The 19,716-nt window shown below is 43.3% G+C and overlaps 1 protein-coding gene across 1 annotated transcript; it reads left to right on the top strand.

Annotated features, from left to right (window-relative positions):
- The first annotated feature begins 16 nt into the window (after positions 1-16).
- scn4ab (sodium channel, voltage-gated, type IV, alpha, b) lies at positions 17-18,061 on the top strand. The gene is made up of 32 exons (XM_084037252.1): positions 17-152; positions 3,616-3,796; positions 4,260-4,397; positions 4,601-4,719; positions 4,835-4,924; positions 5,142-5,270; positions 5,357-5,448; positions 5,521-5,793; positions 6,520-6,583; positions 6,679-6,820; positions 6,920-7,120; positions 7,204-7,312; positions 7,623-7,861; positions 7,992-8,063; positions 8,199-8,300; positions 8,468-8,824; positions 9,138-9,336; positions 9,439-9,683; positions 10,057-10,165; positions 10,347-10,501; positions 10,948-11,121; positions 11,328-11,450; positions 11,953-12,237; positions 13,010-13,063; positions 13,477-13,616; positions 13,786-13,888; positions 13,980-14,250; positions 14,448-15,069; positions 15,748-15,892; positions 15,972-16,049; positions 16,119-17,203; positions 17,271-18,061. Exons 2-31 carry the CDS (start codon positions 3,668-3,670, stop codon positions 16,566-16,568), a joined length of 5,409 nt encoding a protein of 1,802 aa, XP_083893378.1. The 5' UTR covers positions 17-152; positions 3,616-3,667; the 3' UTR covers positions 16,569-17,203; positions 17,271-18,061.
- The last annotated feature ends 1,655 nt before the right edge of the window (positions 18,062-19,716 follow it).

The raw sequence follows: 19,716 nt of genomic DNA, 5'->3' as shown, positions 1-19,716 counted from the left end.
TCTGTGTGGCGCCTGTTATCACAAAGATAAGAGGCTGGACGACATGTTGGTGATGGACGCACACACACACACACACACACACACACACACACACACACACACACACACACCTTCAGTTTAAGCAGTGAACCAACCAACAGCAGCTGAACACAGTAAGACTTGTGAATTCTATCGTCATTAATGTTTCTGTAGTCGTATATTTGATCACTTGGGTTGTATTTATCAAACATCGTTGTCTGTCACATGATTTCGTTTTGGAAGAAAGAAAGAAGAATCTCAGTCATCAACAGTTTTACTCACTTTAATGATATTCAAACTCCTGTTGATTGATTGGCTGCTCGATGTTGGTCATCATGGTCATTATTAACATTACATCTAGCTAACGTTAACGTTCATAACATTCAACTAACGTTAGTGACATCCAGTTAACGTTTATGTGAGTGACATTAAACTAATGTTAGTAATATCCAGTTAACCTTAGTTACATCCAGCCAACTTTAATGTTAGTGACATTCAACTAACGTTAGTTACATCCAGCTAATGTTAATGTGAGTGACATTCCACTAATGTTAATGTTAGTGATATTGAACAAACGTTAGCTACATCCAGCTTACGTTAATGTTAGTAACATCCAGTTAACGTTAGTTACATCCAGCTAACGTTAATGTTAGTAACATCCAGTTAACGTTAGTTACATCCAGCTAACGTTAATGTTAGTGACATTCCACTAATGTTAATGTTAGTGACATTAAACAAATGTTAGCTACATCCAGCTAACGTTAATGTGAGTGACATTCCACTAACGTTAATGTTAGTGATATTAAATTAACGTTAGCTACATCCAGCTTACGTTTATGTTAGTAACATCCAGTTAACGTTAGTTACATCCAGCTAACGTTAATGTTAGTGACATTCCACTAATGTTAATGTTAGTGACATTAAACAAATGTTAGCTACATCCAGCTTACGTTAATGTTAGTAACATCCAGTTAACATTAGCTACATCCAGCTAACGTTAATGTTAGTAACATCCAGTTAACGTTAGTTACATCCAGCTAACGTTAATGTTAGTAACATCCAGTTAACGTTAGTTACATCCAGCTAACGTTAATGTTAGTAACATCCAGTTAACGTTAGTTACATCCAGCTAACGTTAATGTTAGTAACATCCAGTTAACCTTAGTTACATCCAGCTAACGTTAATGTTAGTAACATTCTACTAACGTTAATGTTAGTAACATTCTACTAATGTTAATGTTAGTAACATCCAGTTAACGTTAGTTACATCCAGCTAATGTTAATGTTAGTAACATCCAGTTAACGTTAGTAACATCCAGCTAACGTAAATGTGAGTGGTATTCAACTAGCGTTATATCTAGTTAATGTTAATGACATTAAAGGAATGTTAGTAACACCCATCTAACGCTAATGACACTAAGTTTACGTTAGTGACATTCAGCTAACGTTAGTAACACTCAGTTAATGCCATTCTGTGTGTGTGTGTGTGTGTGTGTGTGTGTGTGTGTGTGTGTGTGTGTGTGTGCTGTTGTTGTATTTAGCTGCCTGAAGCCTGATAGTTGTGGGAACCAACAGAGTCACTGAGCTGACAGACAGACAGACTGACAGACAGACAGGCCAAGTACCCCATATTCCTGCAGGACTACCCGACACATCTAAGCCTTCTCGGAACTTTCATGACCCCTCCAACAGACCCACAAGGGTAAAGACCTGGTCCACTGTTCCACGGCCAGGACAGAATCCACATTGCTGCTCCTGTATCCAGCAGCATGGAATAAACAAGGCTGAGCAGAGTGATACCCTGATAGTTGGAGCATACTCTCCAGTCCCCCTTTTCAAAACTGGGAACCACCACCCTGGTCTGTCTCTACAGACACTGTCTTCCACCTCCAGGGAGACAAATTAGGGGTGTGTCAGCCAAGACAACCCGACCATGTCCAGGGCTTCCAGCATATCTGGATGAATCTCATCCAGGTGTCTTTTTGACTACCTTAGTGACCTGCCATATGGGTGGGTCTTCCCCGAGTCTGCCACCTCCATGATGTTGGTTCAGGAGTTCCTTAAAGTTGACAATATCCAGTCCAGCACCACAGTTCTCCTCGCCTGCTGAATGCAGCCTGAGAGTATCTGCTGTTTCTCGAGAACACTGGGCCAGCCAAGCCTGAAAGGCCTGTTTCAGCTTGACGGCCTCCTACACCGCTGTGTCCACCAGCTGGTTCTTAGGTTGCCACTACAACAGGCAGCGACAACCTTCTGCCCATATCTCCTAGCAGCTGCTTCCACAATGGAGGCCCTGAACATGGCCCACTCTGAATCCATGCGCTCAGGCTGATGCATGACCAATTCTTTGCTAATGCTGCCCCAACCCTCTGGACCAAAAACCCACCTCTTCAAAAAAGCATGCAACACCTGACTCCCACTGCCTCGCCACAGTTGAACTCGTCAAACCCTGAAATGTATTTGTATTTCTCTGTGCCTTTTCCACTCCACTGTGTATGCATATTTTATTTCATTTTTGTATTCTGTATTTGTCCAGGATCTAATGTTAAGTGTCTTTGAGTACCGGAAAAAAACTGTTGTGGCAGTAGATGGCAGAACATTTAGACGTTCAGTTTTTAATGTTAGAAAGTCATCAGAATAATTAGGTTGGTGCTTGTTGTTCCCGTGTATGTGTGTGTGAGGGAGAATGAGAGTGTGCATGTTTTGAAATGAGCTGGTTCATCCAGCTACTGAAACTTTACACCAGAGTCAAACTGATGACTTGAAACAGCTGCTGCTGCCATGGAAACGCAAGGGTGGGGTCAACCCTGGCAACGCCGAAGACACCTGAGACTGTGAGGGTGCGTGTGTGTGTGTGTGTGTGTGTGTATTTCCTTGGGCAGCTGCACATCTACTTCACCAAACTGACTGTAGATCAATTTAAGTGCTGTAGTGTCTTCAGGTCTTAACCCCCCTAACCCTAACCCTTGGACGTGGTGACGAACAAGACAGCAAATAAAAACCCACGATTACAGGCAGCACCTTCCGTCTGTTTCCTTTACATTTAATTAAGCTGACGCTTTTATCCAAAGCGACTTCCAATAAGTGCTTTCAACCGTGGGGGTTCAAACCCAGAAGAGCAAGGACCATGTAAGTAGCTTCAAATAAGCCAATCTACAGAGTGCTAGGTAGAAGGGTGCAAGTGCAGTCAACATGGGAGCTCGTTCCACGGTTTGGGAGCCAGGACAGCAAACCGTTGTGATCTTGTTGACTTGGTTTCCCTCACATGGGGGGTGAATTACCTCCACCCTCGCAGTGGAAGGTGAAGTTGAAGGTAATGGCACAACTGGTCTCTGGGAAGGCAGGGTTAAATAGGCTGGGAGGACTGGCCAGGTGCTCAATCAGTAAGACCTGCAAGTAGAGGAGTAGAAGGCCAGTATACAAGCAACAGGCTCTGGGCCGTCACAAAAACTCTATCAGGATCATCTGAATACAAGCAATCCTTCGTTGGCCCACCGCCTCCTTGACTTATGTTGGATATTCTCACGCTATAAAACGCTTTCCTTCAGTTGTGCACAATAGTTTCATCACCTATGTCCCTGACTCCTCTCCCTACAGCAGGTGGTTGCTAGGAGACCGTGGTGTTCTGGTGGTGCTGAATGATGCCAAGATGGCTCCTTCTCTACCCCCTGTTGGAGAGGTTTTCAGACGCTTCACACCGTCTTCCCTGGAGGAAATCCAGCAACGACAGGAAGTCGAGGAGAAGGAGAGCCAGAAGAGGAAGGAGAATAACAAAGAGGTACAAAATGTATTCATCCAGTTTACGTAAGTGGCCCGGGTGGAGCTAGCCGCTAATGTCAAGGTCAAGAGAGTCTCATTCGGGTGTCACACAAGCCCAAGGTCCAACTTACAGCCATTCATTGAGCTCCTTTATACTTTGGTTCCACCCCTCAGCCACAACAGAGCCACGAAAGCTGTTGAGCTGAATGGTATTACTAAATGTATTTATTTATTATTAAAAATAGTTATGAGGTGAGTTTTATTTTGTTCTGTTCACATGACATCTGTTGTCTTCTGTCAATCCTGGTGGAGGATCCTCCTCCGTTGGGGTTTCTTTTTAGGACGTTTTTCCTGATTGGATGGAGGGTCCAGGACACAGGACTGTCCTATTCGGGACAGATTGTAAATCTCTCTGAAGCTAATTTGTGCTTTGGGGCTATCAATTAAATATAATTAAATAACAATCTGTATCTGATTGACAGATAGCTGAGGAAGATCTTCCTAAACCAGCCAGTGACCTGGAGGCCGGGAAGCCCCTCCCATTCATCTATGGAGACCCACCCCCTGATCTTCTCAACATCCCATTGGTTGAGCTGGATCCGTTCTACCAATCACAGAAGGTCTTTCTCTCTTTGATAACAGATATTCTGATCAGTATAAATCAATAATTGATTCTCAGCTGGCATCACATTAGCAAATGAACCTGATTTTATTTTTGTGACTTTTTCTCTGACCTGCCTGAGAACTGTCTGTCTCTGACCTGTCTGCCTCTGACCTGTCTATCAGTGACCTGTCTATCACTGACCTGTCTGTCTCCCTGCAGACATTCATTGTCCTGGGTAAAGGAAACGTCATCTACAGGTTTAATGCTGAGTCGGCCCTTTACCTGCTCAGTCCGTTCAACCCTCTGAGGACCGTTGCCATCAAGATCCTCATCCACTCATATCCTTTGTGATGTCACACTGTACTCTTCACTGATTCGCCAGTGATACCAGCAGAGACGGCTTAATCTTTAATAAATGATCAGGTGAAGTTTTTTGTTCCTTAAAAGCCAAACTTTATTCAGTTGGTTCATCATGGTGACGATTCTGGCCAACTGTGCGTTCATGACTTTGAGTGATCCTCCGGCCTGGAGCAAAGCTATGGAGTGAGTCAACACACCAAACACACAACACCACACAAGGACACCACACTATACAACGACACAACACTGCACACAACACTATACAACATACACCACAAAAACACAACACAATTTACACTACACTACATAGTGTTAGCATCACTACTGTTGATATTCATCTCCCTTCATCCTCGGCTGAATTAATTTAATGTGTCTGATCTATTTTTGTGTCATTGAACAGATACGTGTTTACTTTCATCTATACATTTGAGGCAACCGTCAAAGTTCTGTCCAGAGGATTCTGTGCTGGACATTTCACCTTCCTCAAAGACCCCTGGAACTGGCTGGACTTCATGGTCATCAGCATGGCGTAATACTCACAGTGCACCTGTATAGATATATATGTGATGATGGTGGTGGTGATGATGATGATGATGGTGTCTCTCTGTGTTTCAGGTACCTGACAGAGTTCATAGATTTGGGAAATCTTTCTGTGTTGAGAACGTTCAGAGTTCTTCGAGCACTTAAGACCATCACAGTCATTCCTGGTGAGTCTGTGTGAGTTAACAAATCTCCTTGTTCAGTCAGTTATAACACAAACCCCGCCCCTTCCCCATCAGGACTGAAGACGATTGTTGGAGCTCTCATCCAATCAGTGAAGAAGCTGGGTGATGTCATGATTCTGACGGTTTTCTGCCTCAGCGTCTTCGCTCTAATTGGTCTACAGCTCTTCATGGGAAATCTGCGGCAAAAGTGTGTGTTGATACCACCCCCGTTGCTAGGTAACCACACGTCTGATGGTCATCTCCACACTGGTTACGATGTCAACAAAACCCACGGCAACAGTACAGGAAATGATGACTTTGATTTCTACGAGTTCATCAACAACCCAGGTATGATGGTATTTCTGTTGCCTGTTTGATACTGAAATAAAAGGTACAAATAATACTACTACAATACCTCATGAACAAGCGGTCCTATGTATAAATACTATTACTACTATAACTACTACAATACCTCATAAGTGACCCAGGTATGATGACATTAATGTTGACTGTTCATTTGTGAAATACAAGGTAAAAAAAATAAAACTATTACTGAAAAACCTGTCCAAGATACAAATAGTACTATTACTATTACAATACTTAATCAGTGACCTGTCCAAGGGACAAATGCTACTACTACTACTACAATACTTAATCAGTGACCTGTCCAAGGTACAAATGCTACTACTACTACTACAATACTTAATCAGTGACCTGTCCAAGGTACAAATGCTACTACTACAAATACTACAATACCTCCTCAATGACCTGTTCATGGGACAAATACTTTTACTTCTACTAAAAATACTGCAAAATCACAGGTACAACCTGTCCAAGGTACAACTACTACTGTACTACTAATAATAATAGTAGTATAATATTCAGTTCCGTCTTGGCTGTGACTCTGTTCTGTCTCGGCTGTGTCTCAGAGCCTTAAATTAAATCAATGTAATATATATGATATTTATACATTTCTGATATCTAAAAAAAAGCAACAATAACTCTCAGCAACAATAACTCACCTTGTCTGTCTGTCTCCCTGTCTGTCTGTCTTCCTGTCTGTCTCTCTGACAGATAACTTTTACTACCTGCCTGGTCAACTTGACGCTCTGCTGTGTGGAAACAGCTCTGATGCCGGGTACATTCACAACACTGATATTTAAGAACATTTTCAAAATAATGCTAAACAACAACTGATGATGATGATGATGATGATGATGATGATGCCTTCAGGGTCTGTCCCGAGGGTTACATCTGTCTGAAAGCGGGGAGAAACCCAAACTACGGATACACCAGCTACGATTCCTTTGGGTGGGCGTTCCTGTCTCTGTTCAGGCTGATGACCCAGGACTTCTGGGAAAACCTCTTCCACCTGGTCAGTACCACATTTGTCCCAGTAGGGATTTGTCCCAGTACCTGACTGGTCCCAGTAGTGAGGGAGCTGGCTGTCTATCACCTGTCTGTCTTCCTGCAGACACTACGAGCAGCAGGTAAAACCTACATGATCTTTTTCGTGGTCGTCATCTTCCTCGGCTCGTTCTACCTCATTAACCTCATTCTGGCGGTGGTTGCCATGGCGTACGCCGAGCAGAACGAGGCCACGATGGCAGAGGCCAAACAGAAGGAGGAAGAGTACGCTCAGATCTTGGAGATGCTGAAGAAGAGAGAGGACGAGGTCTGATCTGATGGATGACGCAGCATTGAATCAGCTGACAGCGAACACACAACGCTAAAAGTTTCTTCTTGTTGCCATGATAGCAGGCGGCCTGCAGGGTGGAGCTCTCCGAAAAACAAGATGCAGCACCAGAGAAGAAGAATTTGTCTGCAGAAATAAACAGCCATGAGCAAAAACACACAGTCGTGGAAGGTATAGACACCGATGCACCAACGGTGACTGTTAGAGACATGGCATCACAGATGACATCACAGGACACCACAGCCAATAAAAACAGTTTTATACGCTGGACAAAATGACGACTATTACGATAATATAATGTTTTTATTGGAACGTTCAGAGATGAGATAACCTAGATGGACAAGGAAAAACTATTCACATTTATGGGACATGAATAACACACAACCATCAGGGTCTAGGTGGAGACCTGGACCTGGACCCATGTAGATGATGTTTTAGCAAAGACTTTTGAATGGTCTCTCTAACCTGCAGTGTGTTTCAGACTTCGGCGACGACCAGCGGCCATGTCCTCCCTGTTGGTATGTCTTTGCTGACATCTTCCTGAAGTGGAACTGCTGTGGCTGCTGGCGGAGGATCAAACAGGTCCTCTACGTCGTCGTCATGGACCCTTTCGTGGACCTCGGCATCACCATCTGTATCGTCCTCAACACCGTCTTCATGGCCATGGAGCATTATCCAATGACGGAGGAGTTCGAGGAACTTCTGAGCATCGGGAATCTGGTGAGTGAAGAAGAAGTCTTCTGAATGGTGTTCGGCTCACTCGGAGCTAGGCTATGCTAACACCGTAGCTCTGTAAACATTGAAAATAATTTTTACTGATCACTGATTGTTGATCTCTGACCCCTCTCAGGTCTTCACAGGGATCTTCACAGCTGAGATGGTCCTCAAACTTCTGGCGATGGACCCGTACTACTACTTCCAGGTCAGACTTCCTTTTTCTTTGTTGACTGCATTTAGTGACGTTGTCCATCAAGAACAAGTTAAAGACAAGACATAACTGTATGACTGAACTAACTGTTGTCATAGTAATCTGATGGTCCTGTTGCCATGGTTACAGGTGGGCTGGAACATCTTTGACAGCATCATCGTCACCATGAGTCTGGTAGAGCTGGGATTGGCCAACGTTCAGGGCCTGTCTGTACTCCGCTCCTTCCGATTGGTCGGTGTGATCACAACTTCAAAATCAAATGACTATATTCCATTCAGTCTCCTCACCTGCCTGTCTCACCTGTCTGTCTTTCTCACCTGTCTGTCTCCTTACCCATCTGTCTCACCCCTCTCCTCACCTGTCTGTCTCACCTTTCTCCCCACTTGTCTCATGCTCAGATGCGAGTGTTCAAGCTGGCCAAGTCATGGCCAACCCTGAACATGTTGATAAAGATCATCGGGAACTCCGTGGGGGCTCTGGGGAACCTGACTCTGGTCTTGGCCATCATCGTCTTCATCTTCGCCGTCGTCGGCATGCAGCTGTTCGGAAAGAACTACAAAGAATGTGTCTGTCGCATAGCACTGGACTGTGAGCTTCCTCGCTGGCACATGTATGACTTCTTCCACGCCTTCCTCATCATCTTCAGGGTCTTGTGTGGAGAGTGGATCGAGACCATGTGGGACTGCATGGAGGTCTCTGGTCAGACCATGTGTCTAATTGTCTTCATGATGGTCCTCGTCATCGGAAATCTGGTGGTGAGTCTCTGACCTGAGCATGTTTCAGAAAGTCATTCATCCTTAAGCAGCCAGCTGTACCTAGAAACAGATCCAGGTCTGGGGTCAAAGATCCAGGGGCATGGTTGGAATGAGCCAGATGTTGAACTGAGTTTAATTTTATCTGTATCTGAATCTGTTAGTAGTCTTGAATGTGTTTCTGGTCTTGTTTCAGGTCCTGAATGTGTTCCTTTTCTTGTTTCAAGTCATAAATATGTCCCTGTTCTTGTTTCAGGTCCTGAATGAGTTCCTGTTCTTGTTTCAGATCCTAAATGTGTTCCTGGTCTTGTTTCAGGTCCTGAATCTGTTTCTGGCCCTGTTGCTGAGCTCCTTCAGTGGTGATAATCTGGCGGCTCCAGAAGAGGAAGGAGAAAACAACTTGCAGATCGCCATGAACCGGATCAGTAGGGCTATGGCCTGGACCAAGAAATGGATCCTGGTTCAAATCTGGACTTTAATGGGAAAGAAGAACCACGTGAACCAAGACCACACCGGTAGGGTATTTACTTACTTACTCATTGTGTTTCCATTGATCCCTGAGTTCATGTTTTTATTCTGACTTGCTGATTTTTCATCTTTGTGAATTTCATTGTCAGAGGTGGACAGTGAAGAAGATGATAACATTACGAAGGAGATTTTGGCTTTGAACTGTGTAACCTCAGACCAGCCAGTGTCAGAGGTCATGACCGTCCACAGTAACCATGGCAACCTGACCAGCAACTACCACAACATTAACTGTTTGAGGGTTCCCATTGCCGAGTCCGAGTCAGACCTGGAGGTGACTGACAATGACGATGAAGAGGATGAAGAGGATGAAGAGGATGAAGAAAAGAACTCTCAAGTAACCATTATGTATTCTATCGTCACTAGAAGCAATAAACTGTAAAGAGTGACACCCAGGAGAATAAATGATATTGAGGTGTTTTAAGGTGGAGCAGCATGAGAATAAATGATATTGAGGTGATTTAAGGTGGAGCAGCATGAGAATGAAAATCTTCAGTGTGTATTGAGGAAACGATTGTAGTTCTTCAAACTTTATAGCTGTATGAGAATCCTGCTCATATACTTAAGTCTCTGAGTCAATTTAAACTTCAGTATTATTGATCAAAGACATTTATTCTCAGTCAACATTCATCTTTGAACCGATGAGGAAAATGTCTTCTGGGATGAAGAAGTCGACTTCAACAGAAATTAACGTTAATGTGTTTTTTCAGTGTGACGAGTCGTCGGTCTGCAGCACCGTCCAGCGACCTCCGGAAGCTGATGAAGATGAAGACGATGAGGAGGGACCAGCTGACACTCCTGTGGACTGTTGCACTGATGGTACACACACACACACACACACACACACACACACACACATACATTGTACTGGCTGGTAAACTTAGCTGTTATGAATTTTCAGAAGATGAGTGATGATCTGCAGGTTTTCGAGAAGAAGAAGACGATGGTGACGTTTCTGTTTCCGTGGTAACTGATTCAAACATTTGTGTCCTTGTCTCAGAGTGTTACAGACGCTGTCCGTGCCTGGACATAGACACGTCCCAGGGCAGAGGGAAGGTCTGGTCTAACATCAGGACAACCTGTTTCACCATCGTAGAACACAACTACTTTGAGACCTTCATCATTTTCATGATCCTGCTGAGCAGTGGAGCTCTGGTAAATATAGTATTAATAATATAAATCATTGATTGATACATACTGATACATGTTTCATGGAGCTTCATTGATGATGGCTTGAGTTTACATACTCAGAGTTGGTTGAACTTATTCAGGTTCTGGAACCAAACACTCAGACTTGCCCATCTCAGAGTTCAGGGTGAGGTTCAGAGTTTATTGAATGCACCCCTGGATGCTGGTTGGTCCGTTTAATATGAGCACATGACAGAGCAGGTCACATCTGACTGGTTCTCAACAGAGTGTGTGGCGTGAGTACTAATTAGATGATCTCTAATTAGCCCAGTGACATCAGGTCAGATGATGATGGCTGAAGATGAAGGATGGATGGATGATGACATCACATAAAATGACAAAAAGATCTAAAGACATCATAACAAGCATAAATGAGATGACATGCTACTGTGAATCTGTGAATCTGTGGCCAGGCATTCGAGGACATCTACCTGGAGCAACGGCAAGTCATAAAGACAGTCCTGGAGTACGCGGACCAGGTGTTCACCTACGTCTTTGTGGTGGAGATGATCCTCAAGTGGGTCGCCTATGGATTCAAGACTTACTTCACTAACGCCTGGTGCTGGCTCGATTTCCTCATCGTAGACGTAAGAACATTGATACTTGCTAGAACAGGTAACCATAGCAACACTACTGTGTACGACGTGGATTCAGGACGTGGTTACAGGACGTGGTTTCAGGATGGTTTTTAATGAGTTGGGACTGAGAATTTGTCTCTAAAACATGAAGGACATTTTGTAAACACTGGTCACCTACAGTGTGAAGTCATCAGCAGGTGTGCTGTGTCTTCCAGGTGTCTCTGGTGTCTCTGACAGCAAACATCCTGGGATACTCGGAGTTGGGAGCCATTAAGTCTCTGAGGACTCTGAGAGCTCTGAGGCCCCTGAGGGCCCTGTCTCGCTTTGAGGGCATGAGGGTGAGACAAGCACTTTAATCAGACAAAGAGCCTGACGAACAGACGGACAGACAGGTTTCTTATTCTGTCCCCAATTGTCTGTCTGATCCTCCCTGTCTCTGTCTCTCTGATCCTTCCTCTCTGTCTACCTGTCTGTCCATCTCAGGTGAATAAGAAGTTACATGGATGCTGTCTTCCATTGTTTTATGAAATCCTGAATAGCTGTTTTGTTTCTGTTCAACGTGTCCCAGCGCCAAATGGTCCAGACAGATGTCCTGTACCATTGTCTCTTATCAGGTGTATTGACCTGTCTCCCTGTCTGTCCCCCCTGTCTCCCCATTCTCTGTCTGTCTCAATGCCTTTCTCCATGTGTCTATGTCTCCCTGCCTCTCGGTCTGTCTTCCTGTCTCTGTGTGTCTCGATGTCTGTCTCCTTGTCTGTCTCCCTGTCTGTCTACCTGTCAGTCTCCTTGTCTGTCTCCCTGTCTCCCTGTCTCCCTGTCTGTCTGCTTTTGTCTGTGCAGGTGGTGGTAAACGCCCTGGTTGGAGCGATCCCGTCCATCTTCAACGTGCTGCTTGTGTGTCTCATTTTCTGGCTGATCTTCAGCATCATGGGAGTGAATCTGTTTGCAGGAAAGTTTTATTACTGTTTTAATGAGACATCAGAGGAGCTGTTTCTTCCTGAAGTAATCAACAACAAAACCGAGTGTTTCGCTTTGATTGAGGCAAATTTCACTGACGTCCGCTGGAAGAACGTCAAGGTCAACTACGACAACGTGGGGTTGGGATACCTGTCACTGCTGCAAGTGGTAAGTCAGGATCCCTACATTACCTATAACATCACCTATCACATCACCTATAACATCAGAATAATCACTGTTCAGGATCCCTACATCCCCTATAACATCACCTATCACGTCAGAATAATCACTGTTCAGGATCCCTACATTACCTATAACATCACCTATAACATCAGAATAATCACTGTTCAGGATCCCTACATTACCTATAACATCACCTATAACATCAGAATAATCACTGTTCAGGATCCCTACATTACCTATAACATCACCTATAACATCAGAATAATCACTGTTCAGGATCCCTACATTACCTATAACATCACCTATAACATCACCTATAACATCACCTATAACGTCACCTATAACGTCACCTATAACATCAGAATAATCACTGTTCAGGATCCCTACATTACCTATAACATCACCTATAACATCACCTATAACATCACCTATAACATCACCTATAAAATCACCTATAAAATCAGAATAATCACGGTTCAGGATCCCTACATCACCTATAAAATCAGAATAATCACTGTTCAGGATCCCTACATTACCTATAACATCATCTATAACATCACCTATAACGTCATCTATAAAATCACCTATAACATCAGAATAATCACAGTTTTTTCATATTTTATGACATATTTTTATCATGTAAGTACTGTGCTTTGTACTGAGGAAAATAAAGATCAAAACACATCAAATACAGACGACTGATCTTTATATATTAATGAGTCTAAATAAAAAACTGGTGTTTATTTTTCCCTTTCAGGCCACATTTAAAGGTTGGATGGACATCATGTATGCAGCGGTGGACTCCAGAGATGTCAGTGAACTGACTCACAGCTTCCTAACCTGGTACTAATACAAGTACTAATACTGGACATGATACTAGTGCTGAGTACTGAGTAATACTGCTACTAATACTCCACCTGATACTTGTACTACTTCTGGAGCTGATACTGGTAGGCTTCTACTATCACTGGACCTGATATTTACTAATACTGGCACTAATAAAGGGCTTGATACTAATAATTATCTTGCACCTGATACTAGTACTTCTTCTGGACCTGATGTTGGAACTAATACCGGACCAGATGCTGATACAAATACTAATCCTGATACTGCTCCTAACACGTACTTTTGATAGTGGTCCAGATTCTGGTACTGGTTTGGACCGGATGAAATATAAAACAAAGTGACTCAGCTGTGGTTGACATAGTTCCCTACTGTGTGAAGGTGGAGTCCCAGCCGATGTACGAGGCCAACCTGTACATGTACCTTTACTTTGTCATCTTCATCATATTCGGTTCCTTCTTCACCCTCAACCTCTTCATCGGAGTCATCATCGACAACTTCAACCAGCAGAAATCAAAGATATGTTTCTACTGCCTCATGACTCAGCAGTTTGACATTCACTGACTCAGCAGTTTCACATTCACTGACTCAGTGGTTTTAAAGTCTCCCTTTGCTGACCCCTCAGTTCAATATAATATATATATATATAATTTTTTATATTCATCTCTTCGTGTCTTTGTGTTTTCACTTGGGAGGGACAGATATCTTCATGACAGAGGAGCAGAAGAAATATTACAATGCTATGAAGAAACTGGGCTCCAAGAAACCTCAGAAACCGGTTCCACGACCTGCGGTCAGTTAACGTACTTCCTGTCAACCTTTATTGATGCATGTAAAGTTCAGAATGTCAATGTCATGTGTTTGTTGTCCTTGTGTCCCACCAGAATAAGTTCCAGGGTCTGTTCTTCGACCTGGTGACGACTCAGGTTTTCGACATCTTCATCATGGTGTTGATCTGCCTCAACATGGTGACCATGATGGTGGAGACAGACGAGCAGAGCGAGGAGAAGGAGATGATCCTGTACTGGGTCAACCTCGTCTTCATCGTCATCTTCACCACAGAGTGCTGTCTGAAGATGACGGCGCTGCGCCAGCACTACTTTGCTGTCGGCTGGAACATCTTTGACTTTGTGGTGGTCATCCTGTCAATCGTAGGTGAGTACATTCAAGGCCCAGAAATGACATTTAAATACAATAAAAAATATGATCAGAGATGAAGTGAGTCTTTAGTCTTTCTGGACTAAATGAGTCAATCAATCCATCAATTAATTATTATTATTATTATTTAAATCTATTTATGTACCTCCTTCCTTCCTTCCTTCCTTCCTTCCTTCCTTCCATCCTTCCTTCAGGCCTCCTCCTCGCTGACATCATAGAGAAGTACTTTGTCTCGCCGACGCTCTTCCGTGTAATACGATTGGCTCGTATTGGCAGAGTCCTTCGTCTCATTCGTGGAGCCAAGGGGATTCGGACACTGCTGTTCGCCCTGATGATGTCACTTCCTGCCCTCTTTAACATCGGCTTACTTCTCTTTCTCATCATGTTCATCTTCTCCATATTTGGCATGTCTAACTTTGCATATGTGAGGAAGGAGGCCATGATCGATGACATGTTTAACTTTGAGACATTTGGGAACAGCATGATCTGTATGTTTATGATTACCACATCGGCGGGTTGGGACGGTCTGCTGAGCCCTATCATGAACTCGCCGCCGGACTGCGACCCGGACGTAGAGAACCCTGGGTCCATGGTCAGAGGGGACTGTGGCAGCCCGGCGTTGGGCATCATCTTCTTCACCACCTACATCATCATGTGCTTCCTGGTGGTGGTCAACATGTACATCGCCATCATCCTGGAGAACTTCAATGTAGCAACGGAGGAGAGCAGCGACCCGCTGTGTGAGGACGACTTTGAGATGTTCTACGAAACCTGGGAGAAGTTTGACCCCGACGCCTCACAGTTTATACAGTACAGGTGGGTCCACATGAGTCTCACTCTAGGTCGTCTTTAATCCTGAGTCTGTCTCCAAAAAAAATAATGAACACATAATAAACACATTAATGAACAAAAAAATAACAACAAAACGTGCAACAAAACTTCATAATTAGGTTTAAACAACAAAACCAGAAAGAGAAACCCAAAATAAACAGTTTAGCTGTGATTTAATATCAATAGCCAGATGAAAAGGATGCTGAAATAAATATTGATGGTGATCAGCAAAAAGTGCTGAGTCAGTGCTGAGTCATGCTTTGTTAGGTCTGTCTGCAAGACCAAAAGATAACTTTTAAAATGCTTGTTTTCTGAATGTAGTCTGGTTGATGGGTGCTAGGCTATGCTAACATTGTAGCTGCTCCATCAACACTCCAAATAAGGTCATCTAGACATAAATACAGCAGAGACCTTGTTGTTTGGACCACACAGTCTCTGGTTTCTCCACATAATCTGGTCTGGTCTCTGGACTAATGTGAGCTACTATCTAGACCTCTTGTGGCCACAGACAGTCTCTCAGACCTGGTTGGGCTTGCAGCAGTGTGAATGCAGGCCAGCGGGGGACTGGGGAGGGGGGACAATCATGGTACGGATCAACTGGCCCTAGTATGAGTGCTCCCTAACAGACTAATGGAGTCCAACTGACTCTCCTGTGTTCAACAGTAAACTGTCAGGTTTCTGCGACACCCTGAAGGAACCTCTGCGGATTCCCAAACCAAACACCATTAAACTGATCCACATGGATCTGCCTCTGGTTCCTGGAGACAAAGTCCACTGTCTGGACATCCTGCTGGCTCTCACAGCTCAGGTGACATAGTGTGGTCCATCATATATTTCGATCACGTTTGGTTGCCTGACATCATACTGATGATATTATATGTGTGCAGGTTTTGGGTGATTCAGGAGAGATGGATGCTCTGAAGGCCAGCATGGAGGAGAAGTTCATGGCCAACAACCCATCCAAGGTTTTACTTTGATCTACTGTCACATCTAGTAAGTGTTCTCGAGTCACATGTGATTATTGTTCCCTACAGGTGTCGTATGAACCAATCAGCACCACTCTGCGGAGGAAACAGGAAGAGGTGGCGGCGGCAGTGATCCAGAGGGCTTACAGGAAACACCTTCTGCAGCGGACGGTCAAACTGGCCTCCTACAAATACAGAGAGAAGACGGAGGGGCGGCGAGGCAAGGAGCCGCCGCCCGAGACCGAAGGATTTCTCTTGAAACAAATCACTCAGCTGTATGGAGACAGCCAGGAGACGGGGGTTTCCGGTGGGGGTCCTCCCCCCCGGGTCGAGCTCCAGGAGACGTGGGTCTCCGGTGGGGGTCCTCCCCCCCGGGTCGAGCTCCAGGAGACGGGGGTCTCCGGTGGGGGTCCTCCCCCCCGGGTCGAGCTTCAGAGTGAGTTCCTCCTCCACGCCGCTCCGCCCCTCAACACCTACAACTTCTTGCGAGATGAGAACCTGAGCGAGTCCACTGTCTGATGTTTGACATGTTTTTGAGGAGCAGCGGACAATCCAACAACGTCTTCATGTTTCAGTCACACTGAATGTGAAATTAAACTTTACAGATCAACTCGGGGTTATTGGTCACACGTGTGTTTGTCTTCGTTGCTCTTTTCTAATCCAATAGCTTTTCAGCAGCGTAACAAAAGCTCCAGCAAACTGAACTTTCTCCTGCAGCCTGAAGTCGAACTGTGAAGGTTCGGTAAGTGACCCCACGGCCGGACAAGGAAGCGTGAGTGAAGCCCAGCAACACTTCTGTATGACATCATGTATGACATCATGTATGACTGACTGCTGCAGCCAATGGACACGTTCTTTACTTTGATAACGCTGCAAGCTAACGTTAGCTGTTTGTCCATTTATTTATTCATTTGATATATTTTTATATTGACTTAGAATCAAGTTGGTTCAATGTAAAAAAAAAAACTTAAAATAATTAGCTTGTTGCTATATCTTAGCATTTACTGCTGATTAATTTAGCTGAGCAACAATAATCTGAGATTATACAGAGCAGGTGATAGATTATTAGTAAAGGCATGTGTGTGTTGTATTACGACATTATGACGGATGTACAAGAGGTAACGGTGCTCAGACCCGGTGGGGACTCAGACCCGGTTGGGACTCAGACCCGGTTGGGACTCAGACCGGTTGGGACTCAGACCCGGTTGGGACCCAGCAGAGGACTGGGGAGGGGGGGCAGTCTTGCTCCCCCATGGTACAGATCGACTGGGCCGAGTGGGAGTGAACTCTAAATCACATCCAGAAACTAAACTACTGTAACCATGGCAACATTTGAACCGCATCAGCCATTTCTACTGTAGCGACTTCCATCAGTTCTTCAATTTACAATTTACAAAACATAAACAAAACGTTGAAAATTATAATAAAGATAAAACTGATCAATTAAAGCCCAAAACAAAAATGAATCATTTCATTAAAAAGTCGTCATGAACAGAAAATGACATGATTTCTAACCTCTAATAATAACTCATGACAAAAGCAGCTTCACGTGTCAGCTGGTCCACACAGTGGTGTGAAGAAGACACTTTACACAGGTTTCCGTCAACACTAATGTCATATTTGGGTTAAAGTTTTAGGGTTCAAAGTGTTGAAGAAAATACAAACAAATGGGATGAAACTGAAATAATTTACATTTTCATGAATGATGGAATTCATCTGCAGCAGTTGTTTTTCTTTCTTTCACTTTTCATTTCTTTATTATTTCATATATAGTGTGAAGTTTGATATTAATCAGTGTTGTTATATTGCTGCTATGAGAGCTGTTTGTGAACAACAGTTTAACAGTAATAAGCCTGTCCTGTTCTGTGTCGTGTCACGTCTCTGTTTCCACGTGGATCTGATCTCTCTGGTCCTATCGCTTTCACACAGACATGAATACATTCACCTTTCAGTGTGATGTCAAAATGTCTGACCTCAGATCAGTGACAGCTGTGAATAAATTCAGATGTCTAACGACAAAAACATCAAACATCTGTTTTCTGAAAAAACAATTTTACATTTTTATAGAAATGTGTTTCTTTATCTATTGAAATATAGCAACTTTATATTAAAATATATGGATTACCCACATCCTGCAGGGATTACTTACGTCCTGTATACTGCAAGGATTACTCACATACTGCAGGGATTACTCACATACTGCAGGGATTACTTACATACTGCATACTGTAAGGATTACTCACATCCTGCAGGGATTACTTACATGCTGTATACTGTAAGGATTACTTACATACTGCAGGGATTACTCACATACTGCATACTGTAAGGATTACTCACATACTGCAGGGATTACTTACGTCCTGTATACTGCAAGGATTACTCACATACTGCAGGGATTACTCACATACTGCAGGGATTACTTACATACTGCATACTGTAAGGATTACTCACATCCTGCAGGGATTACTTACATGCTGTATACTGTAAGGATTACTCACATACTGCAGGGATTACTTACATACTGCATACTGTAAGGATTACTCACATACTGCAGGGATTACTTACATACTGCAGGGATTACTTACATGCTGTATACTGTAAGGATTACTTACATACTGTATACTGTAAGGATTACTCACATACTGCAGGGATTACTCACATACTGCTGGGATTACTCACATACTGCAGGGATTACTTACATACTGTATACTGTAAGGATTACTCACATCCTGCAGGGATTACTTACATACTGTATACTGTAAGGATTACCCACATCCTGCAGGGATTACTTACATACTGCAGGGATTACTCACATACTGTATACTGTAAGGATTACCCACATCCTGCAGGGATTACTTACATACTGCAGGGATTACTCACATACTGTATACTGTAAGGATTACTCACATACTGCAGGGATTACTTACATACTGTATACTGTAAGGATTACCCACATCCTGCAGGGATTACTTACATACTGCAGGGATTACTTACATACTGTATACTGTAAGGATTACCCACATCCTGCAGGGATTACTTACATACTGCAGGGATTACTCACATACTGTATACTGTAAGGATTACTCACATCCTGCAGGGATTACTCACATACTGCATACTGTAAGGATAACTCACATACTGCAGGGATTACTTACATACTGTATACTGTAAGGATTACCCACATCCTGCAGGGATTACTTACATACTGCAGGGATTACTCACATACTGTATACTGTAAGGATTACTCACATCCTGCAGGGATTACTCACATACTGCATACTGTAAGGATAACTCACATACTGCAGGGATTACTTACATACTGCATACTGTAAGGATTACTCACATACTGCAGGGATTTCTTACAGCACTGCAGTTTCGTATTCATTTTCAGAAAACATTTATTTTTAAATGTTGGTTCATATCTTTGCTAACATTATTCAAATATTGTTAAATAATGACAAATTATATTATTATTATTATATTATTATTATTTGTAGTAGTAGTATAATTTGTAGTAGTAGTCATAGTATTATTAGTAGTAGTCGTAGTAGTCGTAGTAGTAGTAGTAGTAATAGTAGTACACAGTTTCAGTCTAACGTCACTCAGTGTCTTGTTCTGTGTTTTGGAACATTTTCAACTCAAAATGAATACAAACGTCAACAATCTG

The sequence above is a fragment of the Eutrigla gurnardus genome (genome assembly GCF_963514095.1).
Source record: "Eutrigla gurnardus genome assembly, chromosome: 20".
NCBI classification, from domain to species: domain Eukaryota; kingdom Metazoa; phylum Chordata; class Actinopteri; order Perciformes; family Triglidae; genus Eutrigla; species Eutrigla gurnardus.
This window is presented reverse-complemented; position numbering and strand designations above follow the sequence as displayed.